Genomic DNA, 20522 nt, shown 5'->3' on the forward strand with positions numbered 1-20522 from the left:
TGTGCCCCCTCCCCCCCCATATGATTTAATATTGAATACCAGACATCATCCTGGGTATATGAGGGCTGTATAGTATGAGAGCTCCATCCTCAGTTGTGCAGAGACAATGCTACACATAAAGACCTTCGTTTAATTCAATTAGCCTTTACTTTTTTCACTGCGATCGAGTCGGTAAGGCAGTTTAACGTAATCGCTGCTATCTGTCTTACCAGCTTCCTGCCCTGAAGGCTTTCATCTATTAGTTCCCCCTCGTGTGATCTCTTGGTCAGAGGAGTGTTGTCATCGCTATCATGATTAATACAAATTAGCTGTGTGTATTCCTAGTAGAGTTAGACTCTTTGATTCCAGACTGATGGTCAATAATCATTTATGTGGCTGAGATGTTGCCGGACCACCCCTCTGGGACTGAGCGATCATGCGGGTGGTGGTGAGGAGGAGGAGGAGGCTTTACATCACTTCACATGCTATCGAGAACCATGGAGTGGGAAAAACCCCTTTAATGTGTGTCCAGTGCAGCAGGTCAGGATGATCCGGTAATGAATCAGAGCAAGCAACAAGGAAAGCATCTGTCAGATGAGACCAGCTCACATCTGGATTGAAGGTCCTGTCTGTCACTAGAAAGCAGAGGAGGGGAATAATAGACTTCATGCTTCTTTGGAGGTATTTCTTCAGCCTGAATGACCGACCCGACGTCACCTGTAGCCTGAGTGACGGAGAGCTGAGGTGGACAAAAGGTTCCATCCACGTTTCTTCTAAAACCTTATACACTGCACTCATGTGTGCACTTGTAGTCTAGTCAAAGGTCCAAACACAGTCTACTGAAATTAGCTTTAAAATTCATCTGCTTTCATCAAAATAGTAATAATAATATTATAATCTTTAGAAACAATTGTGATACGTGACACTTCATCCAGGGGCGGCATGGTGGTGCAGTGGTCAACAATGTTGCCTCACAGCAAGAAGGTTCTGGGTTCGAGCCCCGGCTGGAGCACAGGGTCTTTCTAATTGGATACTCTTAACTGACCGTAGATATGACTGAGTACAAATGGTTGTCTGTCTCTATGTGTTGGCCCTGTGATGGACCAGTGACCTGTCCAGGGTGAACCCGCCTCTCGCCCGAAGGCAGCCAGGATAGGCTCCAGCGCAACCCCCCCCCCCCCCTTAACAGGATAAGCGGGAGAAAATGAATGGATGGGGCCGTGCAGTGGTCAGCACTGTCGCCTCACAGCAAGAAGGTTCTAGGTTCAAGTCCCGGCTCGGGCACGGGATCTTTCTGTGTGGAGTCTCCATGTTCTCCCTGTTCCTGTGTGGGTTCTCTCTGGTACTCCGGCTTCTTCCCACAGTCCAAAGACATGCAATTGGGGACGAGGCTGATTGATACTCTAAATTGACTGTAGGTATGACTGTGAGTGTGAATGGTTGTCTGTCTCTCTATGCTGGCCCTGTGATGGACTGGTGACCTGTCCAGGGTGAACCCCGCCTTTCGCCCGTAGACGCTGGGATAGACTCCAGCCCCCCCACGACCCTTAACAGGAATAAGCAGAAGACAATGGATGGATGGATGGATGGACGGAAAATGAATGGATGGATGGAAAAATTCAAAATTGATGCTAAAAATAGTGGTGCCTGATGGCTGACAATAGCAAAACTGTCCATTTACAAACTCTTACGTGTATCTTCTGGTACAATCCATATTGGCTTCATCCAGCTAAATGCTAAGAAATCCACAAACTCATTTAGGAATTTCTTCATATGGCATTAGACATTAAGAAACAATGTCCTCAGGAGCTCAATAGACACCTACTCTGACAAGCCAGATATTCTCTTTGGTAAAGTAGTGCTTTAAAATCAAGATTAAGATAAAGTGCCAAATCACAACAAATGTTCTCTCACGCATGCTGGGAATTAATTTAAAGCGACCCAACAATTCCCCAAGAGCGAGCACATCTGTGACAACAAATAACCATCCTTCTATTCATCAGAGAGGCTGAGCAGACCCAGGCTCTTAGTGGGCGCCCATCTGCTTTGACTGGTTGGGGTGAAAGAGGGCAGAGAGGGACAGACACAGGAAGAAAGACAAAGATGGTGAAGGACGGAGACAAAGAGAGAAAAACAGACACAGTGAGATTTCCAGACAGATAGGCAGAGACCAAGAGAGAGGGAAGGCTTTTACTATATATTTATATATATCTTTTAATTTCTGGAAATCGTCTCGCTAATCCATAGCGACCCTGCCCCTCACTTTTGGAACCCTTGGGCAGGATGTCAAACCAGGGGAAGCTCGGCAGGACATCACGTGACCTTTAAGTACATGGGAGTCTCATTACTTTTGCAAACTCTTCCTTTAATATATGCCTTATACACTTTTGAAATCCATAATTCACTATAAAATGTTTCCACAGTCTTGTTCGAGAGCCTTTTTCGGGAAACGGCGGAGGCGACGGACGCCCTTCAGCAGCAGCAGCAGCAGCAGCCGTGGACGTGCGCACCGCTGGAGGCAGTCGAGTTGCAGACCGACGTACGCCTGCTTGTTTGGAGGAACTCCGGCGGAGAGGAGAGAAGGGCGAGAGCTGGGTGGGAATGACATGTGAGCCAAGTCTGCACAGAGACAACAAATACCCAAACTATGTCTGCGGCTGCGGGGGCGGGTCGACACTCGCAGGGGCTTGACACAGGTGAACGCGGCAGCGGCACTAGCGGCAGCACATTCTCCTGTGTAGTTGAGCTTTATTCCCTCCGTTGAGAGGAGGTAGGCGGCAGCTGTAGCTCCTTCGCCCTGCTCCGGTGTGGCTGGCTGGCGGGCGTCAAGGTGCAGGAGAGGGGACGCCGTTTCATCAACTACCCCCGACGAATCACTGCGGCGCATCGCAACGCTGAGCTGAGTGAGCGGACAGCCTCCCGCGCCAGAGGACACTATGTCAAAGGAGACGAGAGGAAAAGGTAAGGGGACTCACGCACGGGTGGTCTCGTGCTAACAGGTAGAAGAAACCCGCATGTCGTGCTTGGATGTTGGCACGCGCGCGCGCGCGCACGCACAGCCCCGTGCTGCTGCTGCACGGATGGAGCCAATCCGCAGGAATGTGCGACGGTCAAAGCCGTCCTCTGCATGCCAAACAGTCCGGTCTGGTAGACCGTCTGTCCCGTTGCGCGTCCTTAAAAATGACCGCAGTCTGTTGGATATGTCTCCTCCTTTGGGTGCTACGGCGAAACGTGTGTCCCGTCTGTTTGTGTCCCACTGCAGGGTCAAATTTGCCCAAATATTGACACATGTGGTGTTCAGTGTCCTGCAAGCAGGCCTGTGGTCACCGGTGTCATCGTCTGCGGGACGTGTTTTGGCTTCATTGTTGGAGTTTTTGCTCCAACTATCAACTGACCATATAAAGTTTTGCGGGATTAATTTAGCTGAGATGTCAAATCCCAGCAGGCTGTTCATGCGCTACTCGTCTCGTCTCTCCCCTTCATCTTCAGAGACGATCTAACTGAAAAGGACACTGAACAAGGTTGCATAAGGAGAAATAATAATCCAGACACTGCTGGCAGTTTTTCCCATGTTGCTTTTCTGATGGTTAAAATGTGCAACACAGGACCGAAGTTGCATTTCTTCGGATTCTGCTGCTCAACCACCTGCTTGCATGTGATTTTGGGGAAAAAAAAGCAGTGCCTTGTGAGGTTGTGTTCTAGGCCTGTTTCTTGTCAGTTACTTTAATTCATATTCATGATCTTATGAAGGCATTTTAATCCCATTTTTGGTGTTTGTGGCCTGTTTAGATCACTCTTTATGTTAAAATATCACGTGGCTGTAAAAACCCTCCCCAATTGCTGCTTTGAGTACAGGACTTATTTTTTTCTTGCATTAATGTGCATCTGCCGTGCTGAAGAACCCTTGAGCAAACCACTCAATCTCCCCCGGTTTGCTGTTTTGTGCTTGGCTCTCGTGACCTTTTCCACATGGCGAGGGTGGCAGGAGAAGTTCCCTTCAGGGATCAGTAGAATATGAGATTACTTCCAGGCATCGTGACAAAAAGTGTCAAAATACAGAAAGGCTCTGATTCTGTTTGGTTCGGGCTTTGAATGTTGCTGCCAGGGATTTAAACTGAAACCCTGACTAGTTATGACAAATAGAATGTCTCAAAAATAACTTGAAATTTAGAGTCTCAGATGCATTTACCCCTTAAACTACAGATTGTCCCCCCCTTTTTTAATATCAACATAAATCCCTCAAGTGTTGAGAAAACTCCTCCGTGGAATGATCAGATTATTAACGCCCCCTCGCTCCCAAGAGTGGGATCATGAATTCAGGAATGGATGAAGCTACGTAGCTCACGAGGCGGATCATGCAACATTGAGGAATTCTAAACTAGATGTTTGGAGTATGCATGCTGTGGGATTTAAAAAAAAAAAAAAAGAACGCCTAGAATATATCAAAGGATTCATTATTTGAGAAGAATATATCTTCCTGCTGCTAAATAATGCCTATTGACCAACGGTGTGGCGTGATCGGGTGGTGTTTACCTCTCTACTCTGTCGGTGCTGGGCCATGGGTTGGGTGACCTCTCAAAACCTCCCTAAAAATGTCTGGCTTTGATCTCAAACTCAGATGTCCAACTCTGATCTCAGGCTTTGATCGCAGACTTTGAGCAGATAGCATCAAAGCTATCCAGAATCTGCTCTTTCACCTCATTCTCTCATCTCAATGGCTCTGAAGTATCAGACTGTAGACCCTCAACACTTCTGTGGGGCCCCACCAATGAGCGTAAATTTGGCGTCGATCAGATCAGGAAGTCGACTTCTGTGCTTTGAGTGCCCTCTGCTGGCAGAGTTGACCATCTGTTTTTCAGCAGTATCTGTGGTATGTCATTTTCTGTTTCTGCTCAATCCCGCATTTCATGTCTGTACTGAAAACGTCGTTCATGTCAGGTTGTAAGATTCTTGGTTTCTTGTGCAGTGCTTTACGTATTTTCTCCAAATTCAAGCTGACTCATTAAAATTTGACAAAATATTGGCCACGAGAATTAAAATTTCAACGGAGAAGTGTGGCTGTAGAACTCCAAGCATGAAGATTCCTGAGTGTGACAGTGTGACATGACCTGCAAGTTTGTGAAAAGGTCAGGAGAGCTTCATGATTTCCTTACAAGTGGGGAATAAATTCATGTTGAAAATCCCTTTCATTCTAAAAAATAAAATAAAACACATTGACGTTTTTAATAAGTTTCTGTGCTGGTTTATTATTCAGATAATTGAGGCTGTAATTTTCATTGAAATATAAATTGCCCCCCCCCCCCACCCAAAAAAGCCAGCAGTTTCTACGGTTACCAAGAGTTTCTTAAACTCCAATAATCAAGCTTTTTGCTCTATTTTTAGGTGAGTGAAGTTCATTTAGATTCTTTGCTCTGAAAAGCAGTTATTTTATTCCCAGCAGCTGCAACCGCATTTCTTCCCCAGTTTATCTTAATTATATTGAGCATCAGTGAGAAATCCACTCGCTAATGGAAACCCACATTATTTCAGCTATGCTCGAGAAAATCATGTAAACCCTGCAACGCTCATTGATGGCGATGAGCAACACGTGTAGAGTTACTGTTCGTTCATCCGTATTTCAAGCTGCTGTGTGTGTTTCCATTGAATACAACCCAGTCTTACCTTGCTGTAAAGTCGAGCAGCTCTTTCGGGATCGTTGATCTTCAAAGTCTCACCATCACGGCCTGGACAGACGTTTTAATTTTATGACTTGGACGTACATGCGTAGATCTTGTCTTTGTCATTTTCTGTTATCGGAGGGCTGCGGGGGATTCTGTACCCTTTAATCCTAATTTAAAAGTCCGCTCTCTCAATCATCCATGAAACAAAACTGCATTTTTAATTTTTTTTTTTTTGGTCTGTGGGGGCAGTGTGAAGTGAAAGCCAAGGATCGTATAGACACGCTGTAAATTTCATCATTAAAGTGTATTTAAAATTAACAGTGGATTTTTGAACCTCTGCAGAAACATGGCGGCGTGCCCAGATCCTCTGACTGCCTATCAACACACAAGAGGGGCCTGGTTTTAATCATCTAAATATTGAATGGTGATTTGAGTGGTTTAAACGGATTTAGAATTTATGGGGCGACCTGCTTCGTAAGGCTTTGGTTCTCAAATTAAGAAGGTGTGACTCAAATGTAAAGGAATATGAATTGATTCATCAGTAATTTATTAATGGCAGAGCTAAAGCCGCTGTTACAAAGTGGCTAAAGCGTGAAATTACAAGTATGACGTCCGTCATGTGAATCACATTATCCCCTTTCAAGTCACTCGAGGGGCAAACTGGGAGCTGGAACTCCTATGATTCAGAAGAGAAAGTCACGGAAGTAAAAAGAAGAAGTTTTGTAGGGATGAGTCAGGAGTTCAGCTTATCAAAAGAAAATCCAAACATTGATGTGTTTTGCAAGTGAATGAGACTTTTTAGGAGCAGGAGGGGCAAGATGGCTACGCCCAGCCGCCGTGTGTGTGCGCGTTTACGAGAAAGTTATTGTGTTTCATGAGGTCAAAGAGAGATGAAACGTGTCTTAAAGGAAATTAAAACAGCGCAACAAGACAGCAACTTATATAGCAATATAAAGCTGACATTTCTTCTCTCCTGCTGTCTGTGCTCACACTTATAATGTTGCTCTACATAATCAGTGAAATATACAATAAATCATCTCTCAGCCACATATTTGTCTGTTCCTGCTGGGGGAGAATGAAACAGCCCCTGAATGCGTCTTGACTCCTTGACACCACATGTGCGCCAGCACTCTTTAGCTCATGCTAAGACTCTTTACTTGTGCTACCACGCAGAGCTGCTGAAACGCACAAAATCCCCAACTCACGTCTGGGCGGGAAGCACGCCCGTCCTCCAGGAACGCTCTTTATTAGCGATCAATCGATGCACTTCATCATCTCTAATGGAGTTGATCAAGTTGTGTATGATAAACATAGGCGGGCATCGCTCAGGCAGTCTAGTCATCAGCGCTCCTGATCCGATCGATCCCCTGCTTCCTATAGAGTCCACGTTCAAGTGTTCCTTGGGCTGGCACCTTGCATGGCAGGGGTGTGTGTGTGTGTGCGTGTGTGTGTGTGTTTGAGAGAATGGGGTGAATGAACCAACACAGTAAATCACTTTGAGTGCAGTTTAGGTGGAAAAGCGCTGAATAAATAGTCAATTTACCATTTAACGGTCCATTACTGTGACTCTGTTTCTAACTGTAAAGCCCATCGCTAATAATTGAGTCGGGCGGGACGGTGACACCAAAGCTCAATACCACGATCACCGATGCTCAGGTTGCAAATCAGCAGATGGTAGCACCTGTATCCATCTTTTTATCCAGTCTCTGCCTTAAAGAGTTGTTCAATTAATTTCAGACTCTTTTGTTGCTAAAACAAAAAAGGAATTGAAGCAGTTCAGCTCCCAGCCTTTTTTTGTTTTGTTTTTTGCAGAATGTTCCAATGTGACTGATTTTCTCTGCTTTTCATTGAGACTCGCTCACCTGCAAGCACCTCGCGTCTTTAACTGGCCGCTAGCGGCTCCTCAGAACAGTAGATGGTAATCACCATTTAATGGGGCCCATAATTTAACCAGCAGATGGGAATCCACACCAGTATCTCTCTCCAGTTGTGCTCCTGCTTCTTTATCCTCCAACATACATGCTCACGAGCTGAATTTTATTCTTTTTTTTCCCGATCGCTCACCCTCCTGTCTCCCGTCTGATCTGTACTCGTCCTTGCTGAGGCGTTTCTGACCATTCAAGGGCTCAGTGAGAATTATAGCTCCTCTGAGCCTTTTATTTTCCTCCTGATCGATAAAACTGGATCAGTCTGAAAGCTTTTTTTTCTTCTTCTTATATTTGCTCATCAATGAAATAAATTAGTAGTTTTACGGGATTTTTTTCCTTTTTTCTGCTGAGCTAAAAATAGATCAGAAGAACAGCCTCTTCCTTTTTCTCTTTTTCTCCCTTCCTGAAGTGAAAGCGAACCCTTTGCTCGTCCGGCGTTTTCCGTATTGTTCCCTGATAGAATGAAGGTTGCTGGCACATTTTCTGCCTGCAAGGTTTTGTTTGATGCCGTCTCCAAATCCAGTATTTCTCACTCATTTCATGGGAATGGTAAATAATTTGTTTCATGTGTTGAACTGCTACTGATGGCTTTGTGTAGTGTAATTGTACTGGCAAATGGTCCCAAGACAGCCTGCGTGACAAGCAGCACCACAATGTTCTCTGAATCCTACAGAGGCGTGTGCTAATGTATTCAGCCTGTGACCTTTGTTATTGTATTTGATCATACAAAACAGTGTTAATTTAAATTAATCGCTGTTTGTCATGGGGAAGCACACTGGGTCTGTGTCAGGGAGCAGCGATTCACAGAGCACACAGCAGCTTGCCTGCTGCTATTTGAGGTCAGAGACAAGACAGTGAGGACGGGGAAGGCTCACCTGGAGCCTGCTCACCTGTCTGCTTGCCGAACGTCTTTGATCACGAGGCAAAAGGCGGACATGACATTTTAAGGTTACTTTAAATTTCTGGCTATTAAGAAGGCTCTGAAGACTGGGGTTACTCTTGCCAGGGGGATGAGATATCTCAAGTGGGTGCTTGCCAGTTTGGCTGACTTCTCGTTTCCAGTGCTGAGTGATGGGAGTCACCTGTCAGCAGAACACAGCTGAGACGTCAGTCTCGAAACGACGCTGGCTGTCAAAGCCATTGTCCTTAGACAAGCTCAAATTATGTCACATCAGCATTTTAGGGAGTTCTTTTCCTCTTATTTGTTAGTGGAAAGCGATGAGATAATCAATTTTAGACTGAGTAGAAAGCGATTTTGAAAGATGATTTGATACACGAGATGGGTTTCAATGTGATTTAGGTACCAAGAAATCTCAAACGTTAACATTGTGTTTGATGGATGTGCACAAGTTTGCCACATCATTTAAAGGTTGTTTTTACATGTTAAGTGGCCAACAAATTATTTCCGTACCTTTTTTTTAAAAAAGTGAATTCTCTTTGTATCAATATGATGTTGTTGCTTTTTGGTGCAGATTTTAGCACCTCGCGGGAAGCTAAAAGAAATATAAGGCTAGCCTTTAAGCTAAAAAGTTATTTTTCAGCCTCCCAAAAAGAAAATCATTGTTTCCTTTGTCGCCACTGCTGAGTAGGAGAGCAGCCGCTTATTGAAGCAGGAAAAATCAGCAAGCGTTCGGGTCAAATTTGGAGTGTCAGTCGATCGAAAAGTCATGTGTTTTGATTCCAGTGGGCCAGTCTTTGGTCTTATGAGTTACTGGGGCAGCAATTTCTGAAAGAGGCTGTGATAGAAAAGTGTCACTTGTTGAGGCTGAGTAGCCGGTGAGAGTGTTCATGCTGCTGACCCCTTCCCACCTCTAAAAGTGGCGAAAATGGGTATGAAAGCATAGCAGTGGACCAAAGGAAAGATGGAAGAAAGTGTCCTGGTCTAATTTCGTCTACCAGAATGATTTATGGGAAGAGGATATGTCAGTGGAGGGAGTGTGATGCCTGAGAAACGCTCCGATGGAAAACCTTGTGTCACTCTGACACACCTTCCTCAACGTTGCTGCTCTTCCTGGCAACATCATAAAAAGTAACTACCGCTGATGACGTCTGGACTGCAAGATGAAACTGATTTCCCATTTTTTTGAGTACCAATGGATCTCCTCTTTGTCTGCCATTGATTTTAGCAATCAGTTTTAACTGTGTGCTGAAATGAGGTTTAATTAAATTAGAGGACTTGCTATTAATAGATATTTTCCATCTCAGAGGATTAAGCAGACTTGTCTTGATTGTTAACCTTTTGTGAACCTTGGGATTTTCACGGAGGCGCAGACACACACACACACACACACACACACACACACACACACACACACACACACACACACACACTCTCAAGGCATCACAGTCTTGTGAATGTCTGCCATGTGATGCAGGAGATTGTCATCAATGCCACGGCATCTCACATGTCGAAAACAAGGGGCAGAGGCTCATTTCTCATTTCCTCCTCTTTCTCCATGCACAGAAATGCCATTATTGGATTTCCTCTGGATTCGGGCGATATCAGCCTCAGATGCTGTGGCATGTCTTTGAAGTGGTGCACATCATCATCATCATCATCATACAGATCCCTCCTGCACTTTGTCTCTGCAGCTGTGCCATCATGTATGACCCCTTAGCGCCTTTGGGTGCTGCTTGCGTCTGGGTTATTAAATGCTGCTAATTGCAGAATGAGAAGATAGCACTCACTTAGCTTAGCGGCCATCTGGATTGGCAAAGACTTGAGGGCAGTGAGAGATAAAGTTTCAAGGAGAAAAGAAATCCACTAGGATGGCGACTGATCAGAAGCAGATAGATTTCTGTTGCAGAGGCCAACCTTGATGCTGAGAGCTTGCTCATTATTCTAGTAAACCTCGGGCACCAAAGCTTGCACCCAAGCCACTGAACCTTGAACATTTTCATACTTTCATCCCACGTGCGTACAAGCAAAACAGATACTGCCCCTACAGCAGGAGAGCTGTAACTATGGACGGTTTTGTTCTGTAGCCAGAAAGAGATCTTCAAGTCACTGAGTTCCACTCCATTAATGTAGAAGGTTTTCCTTACCCTGTCGCACTGTTACCTTTGATGCTTAAAACATTTAAATGGAAGACAAGTTGTGTTTACTTAAGTAAGTTTTATAACTTTGACTACAATGACCCACTCTGTCACTCTCCTACTGCAAATTTGTCGCAAATTTTCTTTTCTTTTTACCCAACCAATAAATGTCGAGGCAGATTTTATTCACTGAGAGGCTCTGGTAGACCCAGAATCCAGTACAGTAGGTGGATACCGGCCACCCTTGGCTGCGATCCTGCAGTCGATGTTCCACGGTTGGTGTGTATTCATAGCGAGTGACTATCAGGTTACTTAAACTGATGCATAGAAACACTGCTGTGTATTTCCTTGGATTTAGAGTCATATAGAATTACCAGGCTTTTCTTTATTTCTGCCAAATAAATTCAGCCGCAATAACATGATGAATCCCAGGATAATCAGACCCACACAGTAGGAAGAGAAGAAGAGATTAAATAATCTTAAACCTTTGAACTACTCCAGATAGATATATATATATATATTCATAGTAGATAAAAAGATGAATGTGTTCAATTATGAATCTTCCAGGAGGTGCACTTGTGCAGTGACCTATTTCTGTCCCAGAGTTACCATTCTGCGCTTCCATTATTTCAGGTGTCTTCGCAGCCTCCATCCAAAGATAATGTGAAAGCCCTACAGGTTAACACATCTGTATTGAATCTAATCCTAATCTTGATGTATCTAGCTTTCAAATGACACTTGTAATAACTGGAAAATACTATTTTAAATGACCCAATGTTGTTTTAAGAGAGACCAGCCCCACTGTGAATATCATATAACTTATAATTCATGCAGGATGAAAGATGTTCTAAAAGATAGTCAACCTTTTTCATCTGTAAATACAGATCCGGCCAGGCAGGGGCTTGATGATGAAAAAAAAAAAACCCAAATGATCACTTCGGGTACATTTGCATATTGAGTAGATTTTATCCATTTCTATCCCTGTCCTCGTTGACTCCCTACCCTTTCCTCATCTTATCTGTTGGACGAATGTAAGTTCTCAAAATGCTTTGGTGTTTCCATTACGTGCATGTTTCAACAAGTTTGCAGTATTTGTCAAACAAACATAAAGCATCCAGAGTGTTTTCAGCTCTGAGTCTCGTATTAATAGCCTCATATAGAGAGGAGAGGAACAGGGGCCAGGCTTTTGGGTGACCTCAAAGAGGTAATATGGACCTGGCATGTTCATGTCACAGCGTGTCCAATGGGGGATGCTGTAGAACTGTATGGGGTACCAAGTCCATCACTACACAGCCTGTAGTACTAGCAGGAGAGCTGTGTCCATGTCCCCAGAAGTAAGTCAAATACAATTCGGAATAAATAAATGGATGAGTGGATTACACAGCTACACAGACACTGCAAACCTGTGAGTATCGGTGTCAAAGAATCATACCTGCTCTTTCCTGTATCCCTACGCCAGAACCAGGACCTGTACCACCAACCTTGTACTCATGGAAAGTACTGTTGTTTAGAATCCAACACAAATGTAAGTGACAGACAGACAGAGGAGGCCTAAGCCGTGATTGCGTGAAGCTGCTGTATTGATGGAGGCTGTCTGCCCAGCGTCTCCGCCGACTGCAGACTCCTGAGTAAACGCTGCTGGAAGTGGATAACGGAAAGACGGATGAAAGACAGGGAGAGGAGGTGAATCATGTACAGTTTTCTGCTCTCTTGCTCTGAAGTAAAACTTTGTAGATTCTCTCCTGGCACGCAGTTTTTTCTTTGACCAGACCGTAGCTTTTTGTCCTCTTGTCTGATGAATCACCATTGACTCAAGCGAGGTATCTGGAGTGCACAGGGACCTTTGTTCATTCCTATGAGTAACAGGGATGCAACTCTGACCTTTGGAACAATAAAATGTTCAATCCACAGCCCGTTTGTGTTTGAAACATAACTTTTTGGTTCTGAAGGGAAACCAAAGTTGTGTTGTGTGTGTCTACTGTGCCCCTAAAACCACTGTCTAAACCTAACCTGATAACTGAAGCAGATTAGGAGGAATTCTCTTTGGTTACCTTCGTCTGCACAGTTTTACAGATCCATGAATAGAATTTGCTCATGGCCAGACAGTTGTGGAAAGTTTTGTGTAGAGTTTGATTAAAGGTGCAGGACTGCGGGGCCTTGATTTAGACATGCACTCTCAAGTGCCCCTCTAGTTAATTATTGAGCACCATTTACGGTGCTAATTTGTTTGGCAGTAAAATTTGAGTAGACCAATATTGATTTCCGACATAACGCGTAGTGAAATGGAAGTTACAACCATAAGCCTGGATATTTTCCCGCCCCCCGAGCCTCACGAACAAGCCTGCCTGAGGAGAGTGGCTGGTGGATATAAAGAGGGGACCAAATCTCTTCCCTGTGACCAACATGTGGTCTAAGTGTCACCACATCTTTCCTGGCCTCCAGGTACAATTTGAAATCTGGCTGCTTCTTTTTTTTTTTTTTAACTCCTGCCGGTTGTGTCATAACCTTTAGCTCAATCAAGCATACATGCATATTTCTGTGGATGTATTGTACAGTAAATGCCCTGCAGGGAACCACAGCAATCGTTTTGAATAGCTAGTGGGGCGAAGGCATATTTGAAAGATAAGGTGCACCCATGTCTGAGCCACCGGGTAGATTTTCTGAACCTTATAAACTATTCAAGCCCTGCAAGTAAACGGAGTGAATTTACCTCCACAGAAAATGCATCTTTGTTAGCAGCAGTTCCACTTCTGAGGCTCGAAGAGGTGACTCCACACATCAGATGAAACGCCATGACGCCGAGAACCTCCCTGGCAGTTTAGATCGGAAGTGCTGTTATTTTTTCAAAGTAGATTATTTCCGATGCTCATTACGTGCACCAGTGGTTCTCCAACCTGTGGGATGGAATCCCCAGAGGGGTCACAGGATCATTTCTTGGGGTTGCCAAATGGTCTTTTGGGGGGGAAAAAAAAAACACATTTTCAGACAGGAAGCTATTTTTTTTTACACTCTGTCACCTGAAATGCTGATATGATTCATTTGACCATGGATTTTATTGTGTGGCTGCTAAATTATCAATAAAAGAGTTCTCATTCTATGACCTGTGAGACTATAAGGCTATAGTTTTGTATGCTGAAGGGTTTAGAACTATTGTAATGTACTACCTGTTCCTGATAACTCATTATTAGTAAAAGTATATAATTCTAAGATTCTTTGTGATTACAGTTTTTTTTGGGGGGAAAATATACTTGGCAAAATGAGTTGTTGATGTTTATCTTTTATTGTGTTGTTCCTTATGTACTGTTTTAGAAAAAAACAATATCAATATTAATGGTCATAACACACATTAGTAAAACTCAGCCAACCATAGGAAATAATGATGGCAGAAAGTGTCAGATACCTTTAACCTGGTAACATGCATGAGTTTGCATTTTATTTCTATAAATTCTATTACTTTACTTTTAAAGTTTTTGTAAATTCAGCATTGCCTCAAATCCACCGACACACGTTTTGTTTAAAATCCTATATGATCCCTCTCACTTTAAGAGCTGGTTTTGAGACCAAGACGTTTATTTGGGACCCCCAACCTTGTTTTGTGATGCCAGATATCCCCCATTTCATCATGTCTTCCACGCTGCGTTTGTAGTGTGTCTGGTCTTGTGCCTGGAAGTAAGTCCGGCACAAAGCATGAAACATAAATGAGCAGTCGGTCCAGAACTCAAGCAGTCTCGACAGCTTTGTTACACTCTAAATGCCGCTGTCACACACTGGTAACACACCAGAGGAATCAGGGGATTTTACTGTAGCTGTCACCTTCATTCTGGTTCTGGGATCGCAGAGGAAGGAGGATGCTGTGGATCCAAGGCATTTTTATAGCAACCATCCATGCGCTTGGCTCGGAATTGTCGGCCCAGCACCCGAGGCATCTCTGAGAGGAACAAACAGTGATGACAATAAGTTTGCAATCCTTAGTCCAAACAAATGGCATCACTACAGACGACATCCCTGGCTCTTACATGACAAGGATTACTTCCTGTATTATTCTTGAAGACCATGACACACAAACAGACTCGCCTTTGAAGGCTTAAATTGAATTGGTGTCACCCGTCGATTCACCCCTGCTCCTGATGGCCCTGCAACGGACTGGTGACCCATCAAGGTTTTCCTCCCTCCTGCCTAGTGTCAGCTGGGATAGGCTCCAGCCCCCCCCCATGGCCTTGAACAAATAAGTGGTATAGAAAATGGATGGATGGGATGAACAAAGATTTCCATCACAGTACTTAAAGAGGCTGAATAGCTTCAGAAGGTACAGGATGAATGCTGCTTGGCCACAATAAAATCTCTCAAAAGGGTTGAACTAATCCTCATCTGAGCCTCCTCATCTTCCAGTGCTGGCTCCCTGGAGTAGAACTTGCTGCCATCAAAAGAAAAGAGTGACCTTCAATTTTTCGACTCGGAAGGCATGTTTGCTATTTGTTTTCAGTCTTTAATGAGTTTACATTCCTTCAAATGGCCTCATGTTACTTTTTTTTTTGTGTGTGTGACAAGACTCATTTGTTGAGGGTCTTGCCACAATTTCCCTCCACACATCTGGACTGAGACCTGATGTCCGTTGTGCCCCAGGGGTTAAGACATCAGATTTTTTTGGGGGGTGGGGGGTGGGATCAAATTGTGATTATTTCCATTGATAGTACAACTGCAATATTAATCACACCATTAGTTGGAATTATCAGTCTTGTGAAATATTCCCATTTGAATAAATAAAAGTGATTTTTGCAGGGATCTGCACCAAAGATCTCTTCAGTTGTCTTCAGTCTGTAGAAAACCAGCTGCAGGCTACAGGGTTTTCAACAGCACCAGAATGGTATTTTAACACACTTTTTACATTTAGCAAATATTGCACCTGATGCATGAATATTACACAAGGCCGCGTGTTTTGATTAAAAATGTGATTAAATGTTTAGGCTTAGTGCCACCTACTTTTAAATAGGTCATGTAAACCATCACACATTTACCTCTCTATTCTAAATTGTCAATTTGATGTATCAGAATTTTAAATACCAGTAAGAGGTGGGAAAAACTAAGCAGTGCTTTTACTGCTCAGCCTTTGCCATCAAGATTCCTGCTCTCACCCACCGCATGTGATCAGTGAGGCACATGTGAAGAGGTTCATTTACCGGATGCAGAAGTCCGCTCCGTCATACAGACGGCAAATATTGAGAAGGTTCTCATGGTGCAGCTCTGATTGCTGCTTGAATTTAGCGTCATTATTTTGTAAAGTGGCCAGTCTAGCTCGGTGTGAAAATGGGGAGTAATGACTACTGACAGCTGTGTATTTGCAGTGTCAAAAATGTTGTCTAACATGTTTTTTTTCTAAGCAATATATTACCATGTCCCTTTTCCATGCTTCCTGGTTTCCCAGATGGTAAATGCAAATAGTTGGGATGCTTTTATAGGGTGTGACTGCGCTCTCTGAATGCTAATGGTGAGTACGCGCACAGAAGTAACAGTGATATTATTTATACAGTATTTAATCAGATGTAGTGATATCAGTCTTGTTTTGGCAGAAATGGCTGCACACATGCAAATATTTAAGTATGAAAAGGTTTCCCAGCCGTGCCATTTCCAACCACACATTGCAGCTTGTGCTGTAATTGGTGTGAATCACAAAAGCAGTTGATAGAATGTGTTTAAAACTCCAGTTCGCAGCTGATAACAAGCATGCTGGATTCAGAACTTCTTTATTTTTTATCTCCTCACATGCAGGTGCATTTTGTAGCATTTGCTGTTTAATGTATGTGTGTACTGTAGCTATTTAATGTAGCTATGTATGTATGTGTGTACTGTAGCTATTTAATGTAGCTATGTATGTGTGTACTGTAGCTATTTAATGTAGCTATGTATGTGTGTACTGTAGCTATTTAATGTAGTTATGTATGTGTATTGTAGCTATTTAATGTAGCTATGTATATGTGTACTGTAGCTATTTAATGTAGCTATGTATGTGTGTATTGTAGGTATTTAATGTAGCTATGTATGTGTGTACTGTAGCTATTTAATGTAGCTATGTATGTATGTGTGTACTGTAGCTATTTAATGTAGCTATGTATGTATGTGTGTACTGTAGCTATTTAATGTAGCTATGTATGTATGTGTGTACTGTGGCTATTTAATGTAGCTATGTATGTGTATACTGTAGCTACTTAATGTAGCTATGTATGTGTGTACTGTAGCTATTTAATGTAGCTATGTATGTGTGTATTGTAGCTATTTAATGTAGCTATTTATGTGTGTATTGTAGCTATTTAATGTAGCTATGTATGTATGTGTGTATTGTAGCTATTTAAAGTAGCTATGTATGTATGTGTGTACTGTAGCTATTTAATGCAGCTATGTATGTGTGTACTGTGGATATTTAATGTAGCTATGTATGTATGTATGTGTGTACTGTAGCTATTTAATGTAGCTATGTATGTATGTATGTGTGTACTGTAGCTATTTAATGTAGCTATGTATGTATGTGTGTATTGTAGCTATGTAAAGTAGCTATGTATGTATTTATGTATGTATTGTAGCTATTTAATGTAGCTATGTATGTATGTGTGTATTGTAGCTATTTAATGTAGCTATGTATGTATGTATGTGTGTATTGTAGCTATTTAATGTAGCTATGTATGTAAGTGTGAATTGTAGCTATTTAATGTAGCTATGTATGTATGTGTGTATTGTAGCTATTTAATGTAGCTATGTATGTATGTGTGTATTGTAGCTATTTAATGTAGCTATGTATGTGTGTACTGTAGCTATTTAATGTAGCTATGTATGTATGTGTGTATTGTAGCTATTTAATGTAGCTATGTATGTATGTGTGAATTGTAGCTATTTAATGTAGCTATGTATGTATGTGTGAATTGTAGCTATTTAATGTAGCTATGTATGTATGTGTGTATTGTAGCTATTTAATGTAGCTATGTATGTGTGTAATGTAGCTATGTATGTATGTGTGAATTGTAGCTATATAATGTAGCTATGTATGTATGTATGAATTGTAGCTATTTAATGTAGCTATGTATGTATGTATTGTAGCTATTTAATGTAGCTATGTATGTATGTGTGTACTGTGGCTATTTAATGTAGCTATGTATGTATGTGTGTACTGTGGCTATTTAATGTAGCTATGTATGTATGTATGTATGTGTGAATTGTAGCTATTTAATGTAGCTATGTATGTATGTTTTTACTGCAGCTATTTAATGAAACAACACCGAATGTTTATGATTTTCACAGTTGTAGCTGTAATATCACTTTTTAGATATTTCCTTCTTCAAATGCTACACCTGATTGATCAGTCCTGGCCGTGCTGTGTTTTTGCATAATGGTTGGAATAACGCTAAGGAGTCAGAGACAGCAGTACTCACCAAAGTCATAAACTGAGATGCCGCGCTGAGCAGCAGCTGTCCTGCGAGAACAGCTGAAGCAGAGGTGCAGAAGTCCAAACTGATTTGACGCTCTGACTAAAACATGAACTATTACTTGGAAAAAGAAAAACAAGAAAGAGCTGGGATATCGTTATTGTATCCGGGGAAAAAAGTATTGCAATATTTTGCCATATCTGTAGTTTTTTCCACCCCTAGTTGTGATGAAACATGTTCTTCAACTTTGATCCTCGAAGTAACCATTTGAACTTTGTTGCTTAAAGTGGTTTCATAGCCAATATTTGAGATTGTATGTTGCCACCATGTGATAAGTCCTCTAAATCGTTTTTCTATCTGTTCTGAAACACTTTTGTGCTTTGGCACCTGAAAGGCCATCTTCTCCCGCCTGGGGCAGCCATGCTTCGTTTTTCCTTCTGAGTTTCTACATTTTTAGTAACAGACTGTCACAAAAACCTCAGAATGTATGTAAATGCACTGAATTTATCTATGCGAGTGATTAATGTTCCATCCCTTCCTGTCAGTCTTGAAGTCTAAAATGTTTTTTGATTTGTTCCCCCCCCCCTTTTCTTTGTATGACCTGCAGGTTCATCACGAAAGCACAGCGCCTCTCATTGGCGTCTGCAGAATATCGCTCAGGAGTCTGTTGACAGCTCTGATGAGGAGTTTTTTGATGCCAGAGGTTAGTATTGCATCAATTGCACTTTTTTACTCTTCCATTTGTCCTGCATCTTCAGGATTAATCATCTTGGAGACTTCACTGTCCTCCTGTGGCTGCTTGATAATAAAGGTTCCTTTCCATCATCTACGCACACTGATTTTAGAAGATGTGCCTCCTCTTGAGAACAGTATAAACTGTATGAAAGAACAGGATCGTGCATAAGTTTGCCGTGCCCCTGCTTCAGCAGCCAAAGCTTAAAGTAGCTTGGCTTTGATTCTGAAGACTTTCTTTGGGGAAAAAGACTATTGCTATGTTGATCCGCAGTATTTCCAGTTTGAAAGGATTTCTGAGGGGAAAAGAGCAATACCATGAGCTACTGCATCTCACTCAGCCCAGGGAGGCGTCTGTGCTCCTTTACCACACCAATTACCAATATTAAACTGAAAATCAAATATTAATGCCTAGAAATTGCAGGAAAGCTTATGAATCCACCACAAGATTCTGCACATACCTGAGTGTGTCTGTTTTTAATGTGTATGTTTGATCGTAATCACTGAGCTGGGTGAAATGTGGTTTCTATTGCTTGTTTGTGTTCTAAAGGCAAAACTCGCAGCTCTGCTTCCACCGTGTAAGGGAAAGAGGCCGGTCCAACGGTCCAACTGAATTCCGGACATGTCAGGAATTGATTTGGATGTCAGACAGCACCCGATCTTGTTGTGACAGCAAACAACGCCCCGATGACTTGACTCTTGCATCTACAAATCCTACAGTGCATGCCCAGATTTAGAACTAGATCATGTGCTGGCTTTCATCCTCTTGAACTGTTTTTTAAGTGTCTGGAACTTTCTCTACTCCATTTCCATTTTTGCTATTAGAGGGAATTCTGTTCTCTGAAGTCTTTTTTTTTTCTTGAGGTATGAAATGTGTCGACTCTGTTTGCACAGTCCTTTGTCATTCACTCTGAATATTGTTTTAGTCATTTTCCCTTCACTCTTCGTACCTCAATATGTCACTCATTGCTGCTTTTGTTGTTTTTTACCCCCCCCCACTCTCTTCTCTTGCTCATTCCTTACATTTACTGCACATCGTCCCAGAAAACATGAAATATTTATCTATATCACAGCTGTCACACAGCCAAGTCGGGCTTTGCTCAGTAGATGTTTCTAGCTGGTGTCATGGTGCCTATCAGCAGCAGCAAGGAATCACAGGTGTGTGTGTGTGTGTGTGTGTGTGTGTGTGTGTGTGTGTGTGTGTGTGTGTGTGTGTGTGTGTATATACGTGCGCGCGTGTGTGGTGTGTATAGATCTACATCCTCAGCTTCATTCTAACCACAAAGTTAGATTCCACGCTTGGCTATGAAATGTCTTAACTCACTGAGAAATATTCCCGCTATAACTCCTCCACTGAAAGAAGCGGTTGAAGGATTGCACAACAGGGAGGTGTGTGTCAAATAGACGCGTGCACATTATGAAACTTGTGGTGTGTGTCGGACAAGAGAGTTGCCAGAGAGCAAGAGATCCGCTCAACAAATGGCTCTCGTAAAAATAATTTTTTTCCTTTTATTTACCAGCATGGCATTTTGAGCCAACTGCTCTTCCTGCGTCTGTGTTGTAGCGAAACACAATTTTTCCACACACATTGTACCTGCACAGTGATGCTCTGAGCTAGATGCTAATGCTACCTTGCTGATGTTTAGCCTGTAAAGATGTCAGGACTGCTTTTGTCACAAAAGAAAAAATTAAAGGCACCCCCCCCCCCCACACACACACACACACACACTCTTACTGGAGTTAGTAACCGACGACAACAGAAGTGACAATGATTA

At 42.6% G+C, this 20522-nt stretch overlaps 1 protein-coding gene across 2 annotated transcripts in view; it reads left to right on the forward strand.

The window, feature by feature from the left end:
• The first annotated feature begins 2446 nt into the window (after positions 1–2446).
• Positions 2447–20522, forward strand: part of pitpnm3 (PITPNM family member 3) — a 77154-nt gene continuing 59078 nt past the window's right edge. Inside the window, exons 1-2 of one of the 2 annotated variants that reach the window (XM_086216630.1) lie at positions 2447–2940; positions 18623–18718. In XM_086216630.1, the coding sequence (XP_086072756.1) occupies positions 2916–2940; positions 18623–18718 (121 nt within the window). In that variant the 5' untranslated portion in view covers positions 2447–2915. The remainder of the gene's footprint in view (positions 2941–18622; positions 18719–20522) is intronic. The other variant, XM_086216631.1, reaches the window with a different exon arrangement.

The sequence above is a fragment of the Aulostomus chinensis genome, chromosome 10, assembly GCF_037954235.1.
Source record: "Aulostomus chinensis isolate RoL2024-O1b breed Wild chromosome 10, RoL_Achi_v1.0, whole genome shotgun sequence".
NCBI lineage: Eukaryota > Metazoa > Chordata > Actinopteri > Syngnathiformes > Aulostomidae > Aulostomus > Aulostomus chinensis.